This window comes from Crocuta crocuta, unplaced genomic scaffold, assembly GCF_008692635.1.
Source record: "Crocuta crocuta isolate KB4526 unplaced genomic scaffold, BGI_CrCroc_1.0 scaffold37, whole genome shotgun sequence".
In the NCBI taxonomy this organism is placed as follows: Eukaryota; Metazoa; Chordata; class Mammalia; order Carnivora; family Hyaenidae; genus Crocuta; species Crocuta crocuta.
This window is the reverse complement of record NW_027532040.1, coordinates 540,283-558,863: the sequence shown is the minus strand read 5'-3', so window position 1 is coordinate 558,863 and position 18,581 is coordinate 540,283. Positions and strand designations below refer to the sequence as shown.

The window sequence follows — 18,581 nt, the reverse complement described above, 5'->3', positions numbered from 1 at the left end:
GATGACATTTGGATGGGCCTGGAAAGACAGATGGATATTTGTGAGTGAGAAAAGGAGAAAGGATGTTCTGTTTCTCATGAACGCTATATACAAGTAGAACAGAGGGTGTGAAATTCTGGGGCTTATTTGGGGGATTGCATGTAGTCCAGGCGCCTGAAATGTAGGCACTGAAAAGTTAGGGGGAAGTTAATTTTTCATGTTTTTGTTGAGAGTTGAGAATCTTACATACTGTACCAGTTTGGGACTTTATTTTTGGTTTAATGGCGAGCCACCGTGAATTAATATGAATCAAGTTCTACTTTAATTAGGAGCTGCAGATTCAGGTTGGTAACATACGTGAAGCTGCCAGATGTAAGATAGTAGGAAATGGTCAGGCCCACAGGACTGGTAGGGCTTGTCTGAAGCTTTTCATGTATAAGGTATTTGAAAAACTGAGTCTGCCAGATCAAACAGAATACTGACCAAATCTAATCTGAAATTAAGACCCCTGGTCAGAGCTATTCCTGAGAGTTTTTGGGAGGATGTTTTATAGTGTTCGGTATGCAGTAGGTTGATGGTGTTTGTCAAATAAATGGATGATGGATTGAAGGGTGGGTGTGGGTAACGTGTGCAGAGATTCATTGGGAGACTATTAAGATAATTCAAGCAAAAGGTGATAATTCTTGAGTTAGGACACATAAATGAGAAGAGAGAAGCATAGATGGATATGAGAATTAGTAAAATGGTACAATTGTCAGAATTTGATTACCAGTTATATATGAAGCGAGGGAAGAGTTAAAGATGACATGGAGATTTCCAGCTTGAATTGAATGGGTGGTGATGGTTTGAATCAAAAGTGAGAAAATGTGGGAGAAAGAACAACTTGGGGATTGTACTTGAGAGTATATGTTTCTAATATATTTGAAAAAACAACTCGAGAAGGTACTGACTTGCCTGGGGTGGGAGGTGGGGTGATAGAGCTGGAAACCTTAATTTTTTCTAAGTTCCAAGGTACTTAAAATGACTGTTAATTACTGTGGGGCCTTAAAGCCTCATTTCCTTCCTTCCTTCCTTCCTTCCTTCCTTCCTTCCTTCCTTCCTTCCTTCCTTCCTCTTTCTCTCTCTCTCATTCATTCATTCATTCATTCATTCATTCATTCATTCATTATTCTTTGGACAGAAATTGTCCCAGAATCGTTTTATTGTTTTGTTTTTTTAAGAAAAATCTCAGTCTTGCCTACAAATATCCCCTTAACCTATGTCTGTGGCTGTGGGTATTTTTCGGGCATAAATCCTTCTTAGAGACAATTTTAATCAGGTATCAATCTTAACACTGTTGATTATCAAAGTGTCTAGTTTTGCTCATTTGCAGGTTTTACTAAAGTAATCTCCAATTCTTGACTTTCATCAAAAGCATGCTTATGATAAATAGTATTTGTAGTAAATTTGTCTTATTCCTCTGTATGTTTAGACATTTATCCCTGAGACCATCAAAAATGGGTAGGGGGTGTACTTTTCTGACAAATTGCTTTATATCTATGTATCTATCTCTGTATCTACATATAAATCATCATGCTGGTATTATTTTCTCAGCTTGCAGTAAAAGGCATGGTAAGAAGCAAATGCATGGAATCTATGAATCCATTATTATGTATTCTGTAAGGCTATTGTGAAGAGTATTGTGCCTTAGGAGATAAAAGTCATTGTTCCCTTTATCAGGACTCTGGTAAAATTTTCTTTCAGAACTTTGATGCCAACAAAAGTAATTTTTGTTTCTTTGAGTTTTTGGTTCTGTTTTTCCCTTCTTGAGTACTGGTGTTTTTGATATTATGGACACTGAATTGTGTGCTTGGACCCTCCCTATTTGTTTTGGCTGCTAGGACTTTGAGAGTCATGTTTATGAACAGATAACAATTGTAAAAAATACCTTGTATGGGGGCACCTGGGTGGCTCAGTTGGTTAAATGGTGTCTGACTTCGGCTCAGGTCATGATCTTACGGTTTGTGAGTTTGAGCCCCGCATCCGGCTCTGAACTGTCAGCCTGCTTCGGATTCTGTCTCCCTTTCTCTCTCTGCCCCTTCCCTGCTAATGCTCTCTCTGTCTCTTAAAAATAAACGTTAAAACATTTCAAAATACATACAGTGTATAATTTTTGTATACTGAATTATACCTTTCACTTGCTCTATTTTTAGTTTGCCTTAATTTTTTTTGTTAAAATACTTTCTCTATGATTGTATTTATTTTGTTAGATATCACAGATCCTTTTTAGTAATGAGATATTATAATTCAAGTAACTTCAGTTCTGTTTTTTAATTTTTTTAACTGACTTAGGGGGAATTAAAGGGAACAAAATCAGATTCAATCACATAACCTAAGTGTATAACTAGACAAATTCTTACAAAGTGAACATAGTTATGTAATTACGTCCCAGAAACTCTTAACCCAGAAACTTCCTTCTTGCCCGATCACTGTGATTTTCCTCCTAAGGTAACCACAGTTCTAGCTTTTGTCATTAAAGAAGTTTTGCCTGTCTTGAACTATATATAAATATAAATGGAATCTTATAGTGACTTCTATACAGTGAACTTCTTTTGTCCAATAGGTCTTTGAGATTCATGTGATACATTTTCATTGCTATAGTATTTCACCATATAAATATCTCACACTTTATCCATTTAATTGTTCATAGGCAATTGTGTTGCTTTAAGTTTTACCTATTACAAGTAATGCTGCAAGGGTTACACATGCATTTCTGTAAGATATATATCTAGGACTCCTGGAATATAGAGTAAGTATGTGTTGAGTGTCAGTAGATTTACAAAGATGTATCAATTTACCATTCCTCCAACATTGAACTCAGTGTTCCATTTGTTCTACATCCTTGGCAACATTCATTGATGTAATTTTTTAATATTTAAAAAATATCTTTAGCCATTCTGGTTGTTTGTTATGGAATCTTATTGTAGACTTTATTTTGCATTTCCTGAATGCCTACTTGAGGTGCCTGTTGTATGTTTATTGGCTAGTTACCTACTTTGTCTGTATCTGTTCAAGCTCCTTATGTTCTTCTGTTTGTACCACACTATCTTACTGTTGTGACTTTATAACCTTTTTAGTATATGTCTTCCAACGTTGTTTTTCAAGATATCCCTGACTATTCTTAACCATTTGAGTTTCTGCATAAATTTTAAAAGCAGCTTGCCAGTTTCCATACACATACACTAAGGAAGACCTGCTGGAGTTTTGATTAAAATTTCAGGTATTTTAGATCATTTTAATGAGGACTGATAACTGTGTCAAAGGTTATAGGTTTTTTTTACATGGTATATATCTTCATGTATTTAATTCTTTATTTTAGTTCAGTTTTTGTATTGTATATTTTTTATTAGATTTATTCTGAGGTATTTGGTTTTTTGAAATGGTATTTTAAAAATTTCCATTATCTAATTCTTTGTTCCTAATATATAGAGATTTATTTTAATTTTTAAATTTTACTTGTTATCAATATTATACTTTTTAGTCTTGAAAGCTTGCTATCAATTGTGGATTCATTTTTTTTTTTTTAATGTTTTTGTTTACTTGTGAGAGAGAGAGAGACAGAGAGAGAGAGAGAGACAGCATGATCAGGGGAGTGGCAGAGAGAGGAGACACAGAATCCGAAGACAGGCTCCAGGCTCTGAGCTGGCTGTCAGCATAGAGCCTGATGCAGGGCTAGAACCCATGAACCCTGAGATCATGACCTGAGCTAAAGTCAGACGCTCAACTGACTGAGCCACCCAGGTGCCCCTCAATTGTGGATTCTTAAATTCTTGACTTTATCTATAGATTCTTTAGGAGTATCTCCCTATATAATTCTCTTGCTGCTAGTAATGACTCTTTTATTTATTCTTTTCTAATTATTATCCTTTTCCTTGCTTTATTGCACTGTTTGTAGACTCTGCATAATTTAGTGCTTTTATCATTTATCTGTGAATTTATGAGTTAATTCAGCTAGTCTATATTTAGCACTTAGTTTGTCTTTTTTAAACATAGACAGTAACCTCTAACTCTGTTTTATTTAACAGTGAATTGAATTCAAAGCTTCAAGATACTTTAGAACAAATTGAGGTAAGAAGGATTACATCATAAGTTATATTTTTTTTTCTTTTCAGAAGTTTTTTAATAGTACATATGTATCTTATGTTTTGACTTTTGTGTTATTACCAGTGTTCCAGATCACAGCACTTTGTTTATTGTTTTTTATTTGGAATACCTTGCCTGGTCAGGTTAATGTGTCTTCTTGTACACTCAATAATGCTTTTGGAGTTTGGGGATCTGAAAATGGCATTTTGTATCTGAAAACACCATATCCAGAGAGATCCCCAAACTGTTAGTCATATAGTTTCATGTAAATTATAGACAAAATATTTACCATGTATTAATTATTTTTATTGTTACCTTTTTTAGTTCAGTGAGCTAATTTACATAAGGATAATTATTGGCTGATGAACCCTCCTAAATTCCTAAATCTTCTAGTATTTCATACAGTTCATCAAAAATGTAGAAATGGGGGGGCGCCTGGGTGGCTTAGTCGGTTAAGTGTCCGACTTTCGCTTAGGTCATGATCTCGCGGTTCATGGGTTCGAGCCCCGCGTCGGGCTCTGTGCTGACTGCCAGCTCAGAGCCTGGAGCCTGTTTCAGAGTCTGTGACTCCCTCTCTCTCTGACCCTCCCCTGCTCACGCTGTCTCTCTCTCTCTCTCTCTGTCTCTCTGTCTCTCTCCTAGAAATAAATAAAACATTTTTAAAAAAATGTAGAAATGGAAAGGAAAAGATATGTCATTGTGAGCACAAAGTCTTGCTTTTGTCCTACATTTACTCAGAGTTCATCTCTCTTCTTGGCAGTCATTGCAAAGCAGGGTATTTGTTTTAGTAAAAGTAATTAGAATTATTTTCTTCTGGTATTTTATTTTACTGTTTTCCTGATGAGAGTGCTTATAAAAATTGAGGCTGGACTTTCTTTTTATTTTTATTTTTTTTTCGATCTGAAGCTCAATTTTTTTTTTTTTTTAAAAAAAGTTTATTGTCAAGTTGGTTTCCATATAACACCCAGTGCTCATCCCCACAAGTGCCCTCCTCCATGCCCATCTCCCCCCTCCCTCCCCACACCCATCAGTCCTCAGTTTGTTTTCAGCATTCAAGAGTCTCTCATGGTTTGCCTCTCTCTGCCCACTATTTTTCCCCTTCTCCCCCATGGTCCTCCATTAAGTTCCTCCTAATCCTCCTATATGTGCAAACATATGGTATTTGTCCTTCTCTGCCTGACTTATTTCGCTCAGCATAACACCAAGATTACAAGCTTCTGCACGGCAAAGGAAACATTCCATAAAACTAATAGGCAACCGACGGAATGGGAAAAGATAGTTGCTAATGACATATCAGATAAAGGGTTAATATCCAAAATCTATGAAGCTGGACTTTCAAATGACCTTTTTGGAAAGTAGTTTTTCATCATAAATGCAATATTTTACTAATGATAAGAATGACAGTTTGATAAACGTTAAAGGTAATGCTTTGAAAATCTCTTAAGTAAATAATCACTCAGTATTTCTTCACTCACAATATATAATATTATTCTGTACTTATGTAGAGAATCATTATGTTACAATGAAATCATTGAAATAGAAATCCTTAAACAAAGTTGATGCATTTAGATATACCTTGGGTATGTGCTTATAAGATCAATGTAGTTTTTTTGATCATTACTTTTTAGTGATTATATGGAAGGATTGTTCTATTATTTTTTAATCGTATTACAAATTTAGTTCATACCATTGTAAGATTTTAGCAATTGCTTGAGGAAACATAAATAAAAAATAAAATTCCTTTAGTAACTGATATACTGATTTGGTATCCCTTGAAACACTAGGCATGGATCTTTAGATACTCACATGTTAGTAACATCTTATTTGGGGCACCTGGGTGGCTCAGTCAGTTGCACATCCAACTTCGGCTCAAGTCATGGTCTTGCAATTTGTGGGTTAGAGCCCCACGTCAGGCTCTGTGCTGATGTCTTAGCGTCTGGAGCCTGCTTTGGGTTCTGTCTCCCTCTCTGGCTTTCCCTTCCTTGCTCAGGCTCTGTCTCTCTCAAAAATAAATAAACATTAAAAAAATTTAAAGAAAAAGAACATCTTGGGGTGCCTGGGTGGCTCAGTCAGTTGAACATCTGACTTCAGCTTATGTCATGATCTCATGGTTTGTGGGTTCAGGCCCCATGTTGGGCTCTGTGCTGACAGCTTAGAGCCTGGAGCCTGCTTCAGACCCTGTCTCTCTCTCTGCCCCTCTCCTGCTCATGTTCTTTCTCTCTCTGTTGAAAATAAATAAATATTAAAAATTTTAAAAAAAAAGAACACCTGAGTAAACTGGATTAGAGTTGGTAATATGTGAGAACTATAATCTATTTATATTTTTATTTAAATTTGCTTTTGAAAGGGGTGCCAGGGTGTTTCAGTTGGTTAAGTGTCTGACTTCTGCTCAGGTCATGATCCCGTGGTTCATGAGTTCAAGTCCCGTGTCAGGCTCTGTGCTGACAGCTCTCAGCCTGGAGCCTGCTTCAGATTCTATGTCTCCCGCTCTCTCTGCCCCTTCCTCACTCATACTCTGTCTCTCTCTCTCAAAAATAAAAAAACATAAAAAAATTGTTTTTGACTATTACATCTAGTAAGATAGTAAATATCTTTAGATATTAATTAAAAGTGAGAAATTAATATTAATACTTCTCATTGCCTTGAAAACATAATTCCTTAACTGCCTCTTGGTTCCTCTTTTAATTCCATAGGAGCAGTTGGATGTAGCTCTTTCCAAAATCTGCAAGAATTTTGACATTAATCATTACACCAAAGTTCAGCAAGCTTATCGACTTCTTGGAAAAACACAGGTTAGTTTTGAAAGACTATTTACTTTTTTCCTAATCAGGAATCTGTTGCTCTTTATGAATGTTCAAGTCTGAATATATTTACTAGTGTACAGTCTCCTTAAAAAGTTTCATTTAACAAAGTAAATTTTTATGCCATATTAACATAGGTTCACATAGGTTTGGAGTGTATAGAGTGTAACATTACAGAAGTTTGTTTTAAACTATGCAGTGTTTGTCAGGTTTAATATTTTTACAATTTTATGTAGGTTTTTTTTTTTTAAAGTGTATTTTAAGATAATTCATTTGGAGAGGATGTGTAGACTTGTGTACCTCACCTCTTGGTCCTGATTGAGAACCTCTTAATTTGGAGCTTCATGGTTCCTAGATGGACCAGCATGTTTCCCTCAAAGTGGTATGTAAACTTTTGTGTATTTGATATGTTTACCTATAAAACAGGTCCATTTCATTTATCAGATTTTTCTCTCTTTTTTTTTAATGCTTATTTATTTATTTTTAGAGAGAGAGAGAGAGAGAGAGAGAGAGAGAGAGAGAGAATGAGTGGCGGAGGGGCAGAGAACTAGGGAGAGGTAGAATCCCAAGGGCAGAGCCCAGTGTGGGGCTCAGTCCCACAAACCATAAGATCATGACCTGAGCTGAAATCAAGAGTTGGAGGCTTAACTGACTGAGCCACCCAGGTGCTCCTCATTTATCAGATTTTTCAAAGGATTGTTTTATTCTCTGAATGTTCTCATTCCGGTAGTTCATGGCTTTACATACTGTTACCGCTCAAGGGCTTTCTTGAAGAATTTGCAAAGGATGAAGTTGTTAGAAAGCTAATTGTACCTTCTCCATGTACAGGATTATGCATTTATCTGTAAATGTGCTAAAAATGATGGATGTAAATGTTTTCTTCCTTTAAATGGTCTCTTGTCTTAGAAGGAGATCTAAGAACTTACCAAACCACTTAAACTCTGTTTACATTTTAAAATCTGGATAAAGAAATTTGGTTGTTTACTGTACTTAATTAACGTGTGTCTTAGGCTACCTAGGAAAAATTATAAGAAGTAGACACTTGGTAATTTTGAGTGACTTATTTAAAGACCTTTGAAAATATGAGTATGATGTCAAATTTCCCCCATTAGGTTAATTCTTTTACTCATTAAATATTTATTAGTACCTATGGTGTACATTGCTCCAGGCACCTCTGTATGAGCCTTTATGTGTCTTATCTTCTAGGGAGGGAAGCAGGATGTTGGCTTGTAACAAATAGTATATAAAGAAATAGATTATCAGGGTAAGTGGATAGAGTCCTGCAAAGTACTGATTTATATAGGATAATCAGGAAATGTTCTTTGAGAAGGTGACCGCTGGGAAGCATCCTAAACAGTGTAAGGGAATGATGGCAAGGCGGATCCAAAGGTGTAATTATGCCTGACATGTCTGAGAAAGAACAGGATGGGTACCAATCATAAATACAGAGCAACAGAGCAGTGTTCACGATTCATATTTATGTTTAGGGATATGGTATTCTGGTTATTTGAAGAGTTATTTGCAAGTAATCAACAGTACAATTATAATTTTATGAAAAATAGTGATCTTTGTGCCTTATTTATAATTGGTAAAGATTTTTTCTTATGTTTTCACATCCATTGAAATTTATTTATTTTAATAACATGAAATTATGTTGTATGTTTTTTTCTTTCCATAGACAGCAATGGATCAACTTCACATGCACTTCACTCAAGCCATTCATAATACTGTGTTTCAAGTTGTTCTTGGTTATGTGGAACTATGTTCAGGAAACACAGATACAAAATTCCAAAAGCTGCAATATAAGGATCTCTGTACAGTATGTAGTAACTTAATAACTGTTCATATGTCTCTCTTTTAGTTTTTAAATTCATATTCCATTTTTCATAGCACCTATTATTTGAAGATGCTACTGAAATAAAAACAAATATGTTTGCCCAAAGTTTTTTTTCTCACATATTATTGTTTTTCTCATAATGGAAGGTTCAGTCACAGAAATGGTAAAGGTTGATGAGGTAGTATAGATTTATGGAGTGCAGTTGCTTCTGAATGGACTCTTTACTCTGTCATAGCTTCTTTTACCCTTGTTTCTCAGGCTCTTAATTCTCTTCTGTGATTGCACATAAGGTGCTTTTAAGCAATCATCTTTGCTGGTTCCCTGTATACACTTTCAGTGAGTCTTTTCATGAGTGTAAATGCTATTTCTGTCAGCATCTGTAACCAGTTTCTTTTCATTCCTAAAGAAACAGAGATCTGTAGGTAATATAACCACAGGTGAGAAGTGAACTAAGTTGTTCTCTGTTTTAGAATTGGTCCTGCTGATGCATTGATATAGAGCATGAGGAAAAGAGAATGATGAACAACTGGGAGAACAGTGGTATCTGTTTTGTGTTTATTAGGAAGACTGATGTGTAGTGGAAAGTCATGAATTCTGTTTGATGCCGATTAACATTCAAGTGTACTTGTTAAGGAGGCAGTTGGATAAAAGAACTTACGGAGATGAGAGCTGAAGTTATAGATTTGAGAGTCTCAGCATCTAATTGTACTTAAATCCATGGTACTTGATAAGAATATTGGGGAAATGGGTGTAGAGAAGTGAACCGTGGGTCCTTGGGCCTTGTGACATTAAAGGAGTAGGTAGTGCCAAGAGACCAGTAGAAGGGTCTGCGAAAGAGCAGCTAGCTGGGTAGGTAGGAGATGGCGGAACAGCCTACAGAAGGAAGTATTTCAAGAATAATTGTTGCATGCTTCTGAGAGTCTGCATAAGGTGAAGGTGATATTACAGAATTGATCACTTGATTTGACAATATGGAGGTCATTGTTGACCTTGGTCTCTTTAATTCTAGCTCAACAATATTCTGTATCTCTCACTGGGGACTTTCTTGAATTATTTCTAACATCAACTCAGAAAATAACAGTTCTAGGAAGTAGATATCTCTTCTCTACTCTAATTATGTCTTGGAATTAGTATAAAATTAAGCTAATCTTCATTCTTTACTGAGTTTGTCAAAAGTGCTGGTTTATGGCCGTTGGGAACTGGAGAAGTATTCTCACTAGAGCTATAATAAATATTCCAGAAGGATGTGATTGTATACGATAGATTAAGAATTAAGTTAATAATGGCAGTGGATGGTTGTTAATAAAGCTTAAAAATTTCTTTTAAAAATCATTTCATAAATTATGAGAACTGCACAAATTTAATAATTATTAACTTCAAGTGTGATATAGTTGCATAATTAAATTTTTAATTATCCAGTAAGTACAGCCATCATTTGTTAAGTTTCAGTTATTTTGAAATGTGTTGTTTATCTTCTTATCCATGTATTTTCTTAGGTTGGTAGTATATATTTTTAAATTAAATATCCAAGTAATCAGTTTCATTTTTTGATTCTATTAGTGTTGTCATGAATAGATGTCATATGGCAATGCAATTTATTACAAGTTAGTGATTTCTCTGTTACAACAGAAAATAACTTCTAATAGTTAAAACAAGAAGATAATTGGGGCAACTGGGTAGCTCAGTCCGTTAAGCATCCGACTTCGGCTCAGGTCACAATCTCAGAGTTTGTGAGTTTGAGCCTTGCATCGGGCTCTGTGCTGACAGCTCAGAGCCTGGAGTATGTTTCGGATCCTGTGCCTTCCTCTCTCTCTGCCCCTCCACTGCTCGCAGTGTCTCTCTCTCTCCCTCAAATAAATAAATGCTAAAAAATATTAAAAATTAAAAAAAAGAAAAGAAAATATAATTTAAAAAAGCATTTTAAACAAATTAGGCATTTGTCCTTAAATCTTCTTTACTTTGGTTAAATCTGGTGTGTATTTGTGTATATGTATAGTGTACTTTCTTACCATTAAACGTTGATATGTTTTTAAAAGTCAAAGACGTACTCTGACTTCTTGAGAAAGTCCTCTATACATTTACATAATATAAAGCTGAAAGTTGTACTTAATTTATAAATGTTTATGAACAAAAATTTATGTTTAAAGTGTTTACCATAGCATTTTTAAACAATTTCAATGTTTTTCTTAAAGCTGGCTTTTGAAGTAGCTATGTATATTTAAATTATCAGATAACAAAGGGCTTATCTTCCTTGATTTTATTTTGAGTAAATGCTTCTTAAAATGACTCCAAGAGGTGCGCCTGGGTAGCTCAATCGGTTAAGCGTCTGCCTTTAGCTCAGATCATGATCTCATGGTTTGCGAGTTTCGAGCCCTGCATCAGGCTTTGTGCTGACAGCTCTGAGCCTGGAGCCTGCTTTGGGTTCTCTCTCTCTCTCTCTCTCTCTCTCTCTCTCTCTCTCTCTNGCTCTCAGCGTGGAGCCTGCTTTGTGTTCTCTCTCTCTCTCTCTCTCTCTCTCTCTCTCTCTCTCTCTCTTTGCCACTCCCCTGCTCACACTCTCTCTATTAAAAATAAACATTAAAAATAAATGACTCCAAAAGAAACATCTGGTAATTCTTTACAAAATTATCCATCTATGTATGATTATAGCAAGGTATATATAATTAAATTAAGGAAACAAGTAATTTATTGGTATACTAGAGCTTTGTCATAGAACCACACCCCATCTCAAATATACTCCTGGTTTATAGTCAAGGCATACTAAAACATTCTTAAAGGAATGTTGAAGTGGTGAAAACAGTAGCAAATGATGATGGCTTCATGGAGGAATAAAAATTTATTTTATTTTATTTGGAGAGAGAGGAGAGAGAGAGAGAGAGNGGCCGGGGGGGGGGGGTCAGGGCAGTGTCGATCTCACAAACAGTAAGATCATGACCTAAGCCAAAATCAAGACTTGAAAACTTAACCAGCTGAGCCACCCAGGTGCCCCCTGGAGGAATTTCTTTTAAGAAAAGAATTTAACAATTAGGTGTGGTAGGCTCTTTATGTTAGGTTCTTAAAAGAATGCACTTAGAGGAGCTGAATAATGAGGTGAAGTATGTGATCCACTTTAAGGTTGCCCATTTTCTTTGGCACAATTCTGAATTAAAAAATTAACAAAGGTCAGAAAATTTACCCCAGGCCTTTTAGAAGTATTTAAGTCAGTGCTGCTGCAGGCAGACAAGGGTGTGGATATCTCTTGGAAACCTAACCAAGTTTTAATTTGTTTTATAATACTGTATTCTATTTGAAATGTTTAAACCAGGGAAGACTAGAAAGAAATTATTTGTAATCAGATTTATATTTGTTAGTTTGATGAAAAGATGTGACCTTTTAGAAAGTGAATTCTGCAGATGAAGGTGATCAGCTCAGGAGAGGAAAACTGGAAACAACCCTTAGAAATTTAATAAATAAACTTATGAAAGGAAATTTAAATATGTTTTCCTGGTGAGAATACATATAAAGGATTTGTAATGGCACACCTCAAGCAAGGGAGATGATTTGTGAAGGAGCCTTGTTTTTGAATGTAAGGTTCTTGATTTTTTAATATGTAGCAAGTGTGAATTACTTTTGCCCCAACTGAGAGTAACTGAGAATACTTATTGAGGATGTGCTAGTGGGAAAGTCTATGTGGCAATGGAATGTCAGGTAAGAAAGAAGCAACAGCTCTCAGGAGATGCGTAGAAGGTGGTAACTGGTAGATTTTAGAAATGAGAAAAAAGAGCTCAGACATTTGGGCAGTTGGTTTTCTCTGTTTAATAGCAATATTTTAAAGGAAATCCTTAGTCATAGATAAGAGTTTAAATATAACATTAAAAAATCAAATACATGAAATAGTATCAGAGTTGAGAGAGGGATGGAGTTCCTATAAGTAGGGAACAATTGTGTTTCCTTTAATTGGAAGGAGATTGGAAATGGAAACCTCATCATCTTCTTGCCCTTGTTTGTAGTATTATTTTGAGCCACTCACAGATATCTGTTTATTACTAGATGGGTAAGAATGAAATTGTATTATTATTTTTTTGATATCCCATTTACAAAGAAATCTGGGGCAAAATTAGTGTTTTGCTTCTGTTGACTCTGAGAAACTGAGAAAGAACTTCAGAGTTCTTAAGGCCAACAGCATCCTACCCTGTTAGGACGTTTCTGCCATTCTGTGTCCTGTCAGCCATTGCTCTGAGTTTAAAAGTTTAGTTGGCTTTGAACTTGTTGAAATCATTTTGTAATTGAATGTACTTATTTTTCTTTCTTTACTAAATAATGTTTTTTGAATGATTTAATTAGAAGCACCATTTTTTCTTTTTATAGTTGTATCTTTCTGCTTTTCCTGTTTTTCTTGAATATATTGGCTTACAGTTTTTAAATCAGTAAATTAGGCTTAAAAATATACATATTATTTTGAAGCAGAAATAAATGACTAATACTTAGCAAGATTTTCAAATGAGAATGAAACCTCATTCAGTTTTGGGAAGGGCCATGAAAAGGAGCATAGTGGTCTTTTTATTTACTTAAAAAATTAAGCCCTGTTTTTTATTGCATTTACATCGTTGTACCCCTGGTTTATACCAGTCTGTGGAGAGATTTCTCGACACCAGGTAGATGTCTTTATTTAGTGATCTTGTAGAGAAACTATTTGTAGGTTATTTGAAATTTTATGAAGTATGAATCAAGTAAAAAAAGTTTTGTTTTACAGCCTTTTTGGCAGGCTATTGAATTTCTTTGGGGAGCTTATTTTAAGATGTTAATTAGGATGTTATTGATTAATTTTATGATAAAAGAGCTGGCTAAACCTGACTGAAATTTTCCCCGCCATTTTTCAGTTTTTCATTTCCAAATGAGCTTAATGAGTTCTGAGTTCTGTTTTTGAAATGAGCTTGATAATGTAGTAATACTTTCGTGAAAAATGAGTCAGGTTTTTTTGGTTTTGTTTCTTTTTTTGGTTTTGTTTCGTTTTGTTTTTAGGGGAAAAAAACTGTTTTGAAATGATTTCAGTATGTGTTTTCTCAGAGTCTGGCACATTAGAGGTGCTTAGTTAATGTTTCTTGGGTAGATTGGGTTGCCCTCTTAGTCTCTAACTGGTGTGGTGTTGACACATTTCAAATTTAAGCCAGATGCGGGGGAGAGAAAACCAATATTATGTACCTTCTTTGGGCTGTGTACTTTTACAGGTGCCTTGTGTGCATACATCATAGAGAGACAAACTGAAGGCTGGTGTAATATTCCATTCTTCTAGGCTTTTAAACTTTTAGTCTTCTAAGTAATATTTCTTGGTATTGAGTTATAATTCAATGTCAGTTTTTTGAGGGTTAGTAAATATCTTTAGTAAGACCTCCGTTGAAGATATAGTTTATTTTGATGTTCATATAGAAACCTAAAGACAATGCTTCTTTTTAGTCAAAACATGTTTCTATTACCAAATTCTCAGGGCATTTTCTGTTATAAAGAATATATTTTCTCTCATCAAATAGTGTGAGAGTATACGGACTATCTTTACAATGATTGGTAGGTTGCTGAGAAGTTCAGAGCTAAATTCAATGTTCACATATAGTAACAATCATTTTTTTTTTTCCTCTGTAGAATTAACTGCTTCTTTATCCTTTTGCTGTTTTCTGACTTAAACTAGTCTGGTATTTATATGTTCTTAAATCACTTATAGTCTTTATATAGAGTTAGATAGAATGTAGATTATATAAATGGCAGCTCAAATTAAGCAATCATTAATTAACATGATGTTTACTCTTAAAAGTATACATATTTTAAATTATACAAGTAAAATACTAGTTGTAATATGGATAAGCAAAAAGAAGAATAAAATTAATATTTATGCATGCAAAGCTGGTTTTTTTAATGTGTATGTAAGCAAATAGCTTTTAAAAGTAGGATTATGCTGTACACACAGTTCTATAACATTTTTTCCATTTTCTATGTTATAAATAATTTTCCATTTCTGTAAATATGCTACACACATAACTTTTAATATCTTGACCATATTTCATTGTAAGATCCTCTGGATTAATTACCCAGCTTCCTATTCTTAGATATTTATGTTATTTCTAGCTTCTGTCATTATGAACACTATACTAAATAGTCTTAAAGCGAAGTATTTGTCTACATCTTTAAGTATTTAGGATACGTGATAAGAAATGAAATTGCATTGTGAAAGGCTTTGCATTTATAAGGCTTTTGGTTCATTTTTCCAAAATTGCCCTCTGGAAAGTGTGTTTCAGTTTTTACTCCTCATCAGCGATGCCTGCTTTTATCCCTTTCCCTGTACACACAAATGCTGATTATTTTGTATTTAATAGCTTAATTGCCAGACACCAGAAGGTAGCATATCAAAATAACAATTTATGTTGTTTATCACTCAGGCATATTTAGGATGTAAAGGAAATTAAACTGGGACACTTAATTATTAGGGATAATTTGGTTGATTTGGTTGGATAGATGAATAGACATTTTCTGTCTTATTGGAAGCTATAAATTTGAACATTTGGTCGAAGAGAGAGAGAAGCCTTTTAGTTAGAAAAGCAGTATTTTGTATTTACTTGAGTTGCTTTCTCAGGTCAGTTGTAGAATATTCCAAGAATTCAGCTGTCAGATTTATTATCACATATTTGTACCATCACCACTCATATATTTTTTACGTATGAATATATATATTGATTTTTTTTATATTTAAGATAAAACAAAAACTAGGTTTTGGTAATTTTTAAAATTCAAAACTTAACAATCAAAAGATAGGTAAGGGAAAATTTTCCCTGCCATATACTCTCTGGATTGTCAAGAACCATGAAGGGTTGGAAATTTTATCCTACTTGCACACTGACAAGCTAGCCTGTGACCCTTTCATGGGTACTGGAATAGGACATAAAACTCCGTTTTCTTAGTACTCTGACTTGCTAAGTAGAAACTAGAAACCAGTTCCCTTGTCATTACTCAACTTTTGTTACTCAAGTAATCAGTTCAGCTCAACAAGGATAGATAAGGCTTTACAGAATTTATAACCTAGTAAGGTCGTGTTAATTATGATCAGAGGTAGGATAAGAAAAGTTGAAACAACATCGTGTCATTGGGGTCAACACAGCTCTTTAAGGTTCTGAGGGAAGCAAAACCATATCTTACTATTAGGAGAAAGCTGCAACTTTTGAGCTAAGTCTTGGATTCCGACAGGCGTAATGTACGTGGCTGGGTCCAGGGTGGGAGCTGTCGGGGGTAGTGAGGAAATCTCCTGAGCAATGGCATGAGAGGAGGGGAGTATAGGACAGGTAAAAGGAAAGTGGTAGGTTGTCTGGCTTGGTTTAACTGGATTTTTAGTATGAAGATTTGTTTGTTTTCAGTATTCTCAGGGCCTAATGAGTGCCAGTGGAGAGCATGCTTTGGGCTGTAGTTATCTGGGTAGCCAGCCTTGCCTCTTTGGAAATGGAGGGGTTTTCTGGTCACTTGAAACCAGCTCAGGTGTGGCAAAGCCCCTGGGCTAGCCACATCTAAGAACTGGCCAGTGTAATGTAGACTGCTAGGTGTGTGTGTGTGTGTGTGTGTGTGTGTGTGTGTGTGTGTGTGTGTGTGTGTGTTTGTGAGGGAGGGTTTGGAGTAAATGTTAAAAAACCAGCCTATTTTTAGAGCATGGCACACACTGCCAGCAGAAACAAACAAACAAAAAAATTTCCTGGAAGAAAGTTATTCTTGAGAGCTGACAAGAAACCTTATTTTTAATTTGATAGTGTTTTTACATTTAAATGGTGCCACCTTTTTGGTAATAGTGTCAGCATAGGGGTTTTCAGCATTTTATCACTTGTAGCTTTGAAAGATAAATTTTGTATTCTGATTACAGCTGCTTTGTTTTATAGTATTAAGCTGTCTATTTGATTAAGGCCATTTAACAGCAATTTGAATTTAAAGGAGATCTTTCTGTTTCACAATTTAGAAGGTGCTAGGTACTTAGTTCCAATGTAGCATCATTTATATCATACTTATTGCATATGATTTCATAGATATATCCAATTTTATCATTAATGATAGAAATGCCTGGGAGATGAGAGTGACTGTTTTTTCACCATGATACATTTGTGTTTTTAAATCATGGATGAATCCAGTTTGACCCAAGGGAAGTTTTGCTACAGCGTATGTATATTGTTGTCTCTGGAGAGTCATAGTGTTTAAAGCTTCAGAATAACCTAATAGAGAGGATTTAGGTTATTTGCTTTATCCCTTGGGGTGTTTGGATAAATGAAGTGATATTTATAGCATCATGATCAAGTAAGTCACAAAGTTAGGCCCCAAGCCCAAACATGTTGCTATCCAGTTCACTATACTGTGCACATCTCTGGATTCCAGTGGCTAAAAAGTACTGAAGATATTCATATTTTGTACACCGTGGCCCTCACAGATTAATTTCAGATTGGAGAGATCTTGTAATTGCTTGGCTCAGCCACTTCCTTAGGTCTGGAGTTGAGCCTCCCCAGAGATATTTGTAGCGCCAGAGCCTAGTGCCGTTTGGGTCTGCAACATCTTTCTTGAAGCTTCCCTGACAGGCAGCGGACTTCCCCCATTGGCTTCTGGTGATGCAGCTCACAGTGCTAGCAGCATTCATCTGAAAATACTGCTAACTCTTTGTGGGTTTTTCTTTTCTTTTTTTTTTTTTTGAAATCTATCAGTGTGTGTATGAAGTTGGGGATGGGGGAACGGCAGCGCTGGGAGTTTGGGAGCCCTTTGGAGATGCCCACATATCTGTTCCCTTTATGTTTGTCAGGATGTGATCAGAGTGCTAATCAAAGTGAAACAACAACAAAAAATACCTTAAGGATATTCCTTAAGAATTTTTATTTTGACGTTTTAATAGAACAATCATCTTCCTGAAATTTTTGTAGGTATTTGATAATAGAGATTTCTGAAGAATATAAAAGTAAATTGATAAGAGAAAACTAAATCCAGCAGCATTCTTTTTTCATTTTTACCACTTAACTTTGTACTTAAGCAACTTTTAAAAGATGACTTTCTTTCATTGCATGCTTCGGATTTGGAAAGGTTGCTTATGTTTATTTCATTGAAAATATACTCTGGATTCTCACTTACTGCTTATAGTCAGGGTTGAAATGTTGCTGGATTTTTAAGCCATTTTTGTCATTTTTATTTTGACCAGGTATGTTGCTCAAAATGGTTAAATAGCAGAACTGGAAGTTACAAACTGTACTTAGCTGACAATGATGAAGAATAGGATAGGATATCTGTGGGTTTTTTGAATGTGTTCATCAAGATTTGATTAGGAAGCCTATTTGGGGGGCGCCTGGGTGGCTCAGTTGGTTGAGCATCCGACTCTTGGTTTCGGCTCAGATCATGATGTCATGGTTTGTGAGAGGAGCCTGGCACTGGGCTCTGCACTGATAGTGTGGAGCCAGCTTAGGATTCTCTCTCCTCCTCTCTCTCTGCTCCTCCCTGCACATGCACGCACTCTCTCTTAAAAAGAAAAATAAATACACATTTCAAAAAAAGAAGCCTATTTTGATGTTTGAGTAGTAAAGCATAGTGGTAATGCTGTGTTGAAATTTTTATGCTGTAATATCCAGATTTGTGTGTATTCTCCAAATCCTGCCCCCCAGGACATTTGTTACCTTTTATAACCTTCAGAGTTACTAGACATCTATGTTATCTGTATAGAGGTTGTGGATTTAAAAATTATTTAGATTACTTAAAATATTCTTTCTTGTCTGCATGTTTTTAAGAGATATTTCTAAAATACTGCACTTTTTTTTCCTTTTCCCTTCACCTCACAACCTTTGTGGAATAAATTGACACTACTAGCTTCT

The 18,581-nt window shown here is 35.2% G+C and overlaps 1 protein-coding gene across 2 annotated transcripts in view; it reads left to right on the top strand.

The window, feature by feature from the left end:
• The window catches only part of VPS50 (VPS50 subunit of EARP/GARPII complex), a 129,762-nt gene that overhangs the window by 35,977 nt on the left and 75,204 nt on the right, over nucleotides 1-18,581 (top strand). For both annotated transcript variants that reach the window (XM_077776242.1, XM_077776241.1), the window contains exons 10-12: nucleotides 4,044-4,086; nucleotides 6,795-6,893; nucleotides 8,581-8,721. In XM_077776242.1, coding sequence (XP_077632368.1) covers nucleotides 4,044-4,086; nucleotides 6,795-6,893; nucleotides 8,581-8,721 — 283 coding nt within the window. The remainder of the gene's footprint in view (nucleotides 1-4,043; nucleotides 4,087-6,794; nucleotides 6,894-8,580; nucleotides 8,722-18,581) is intronic.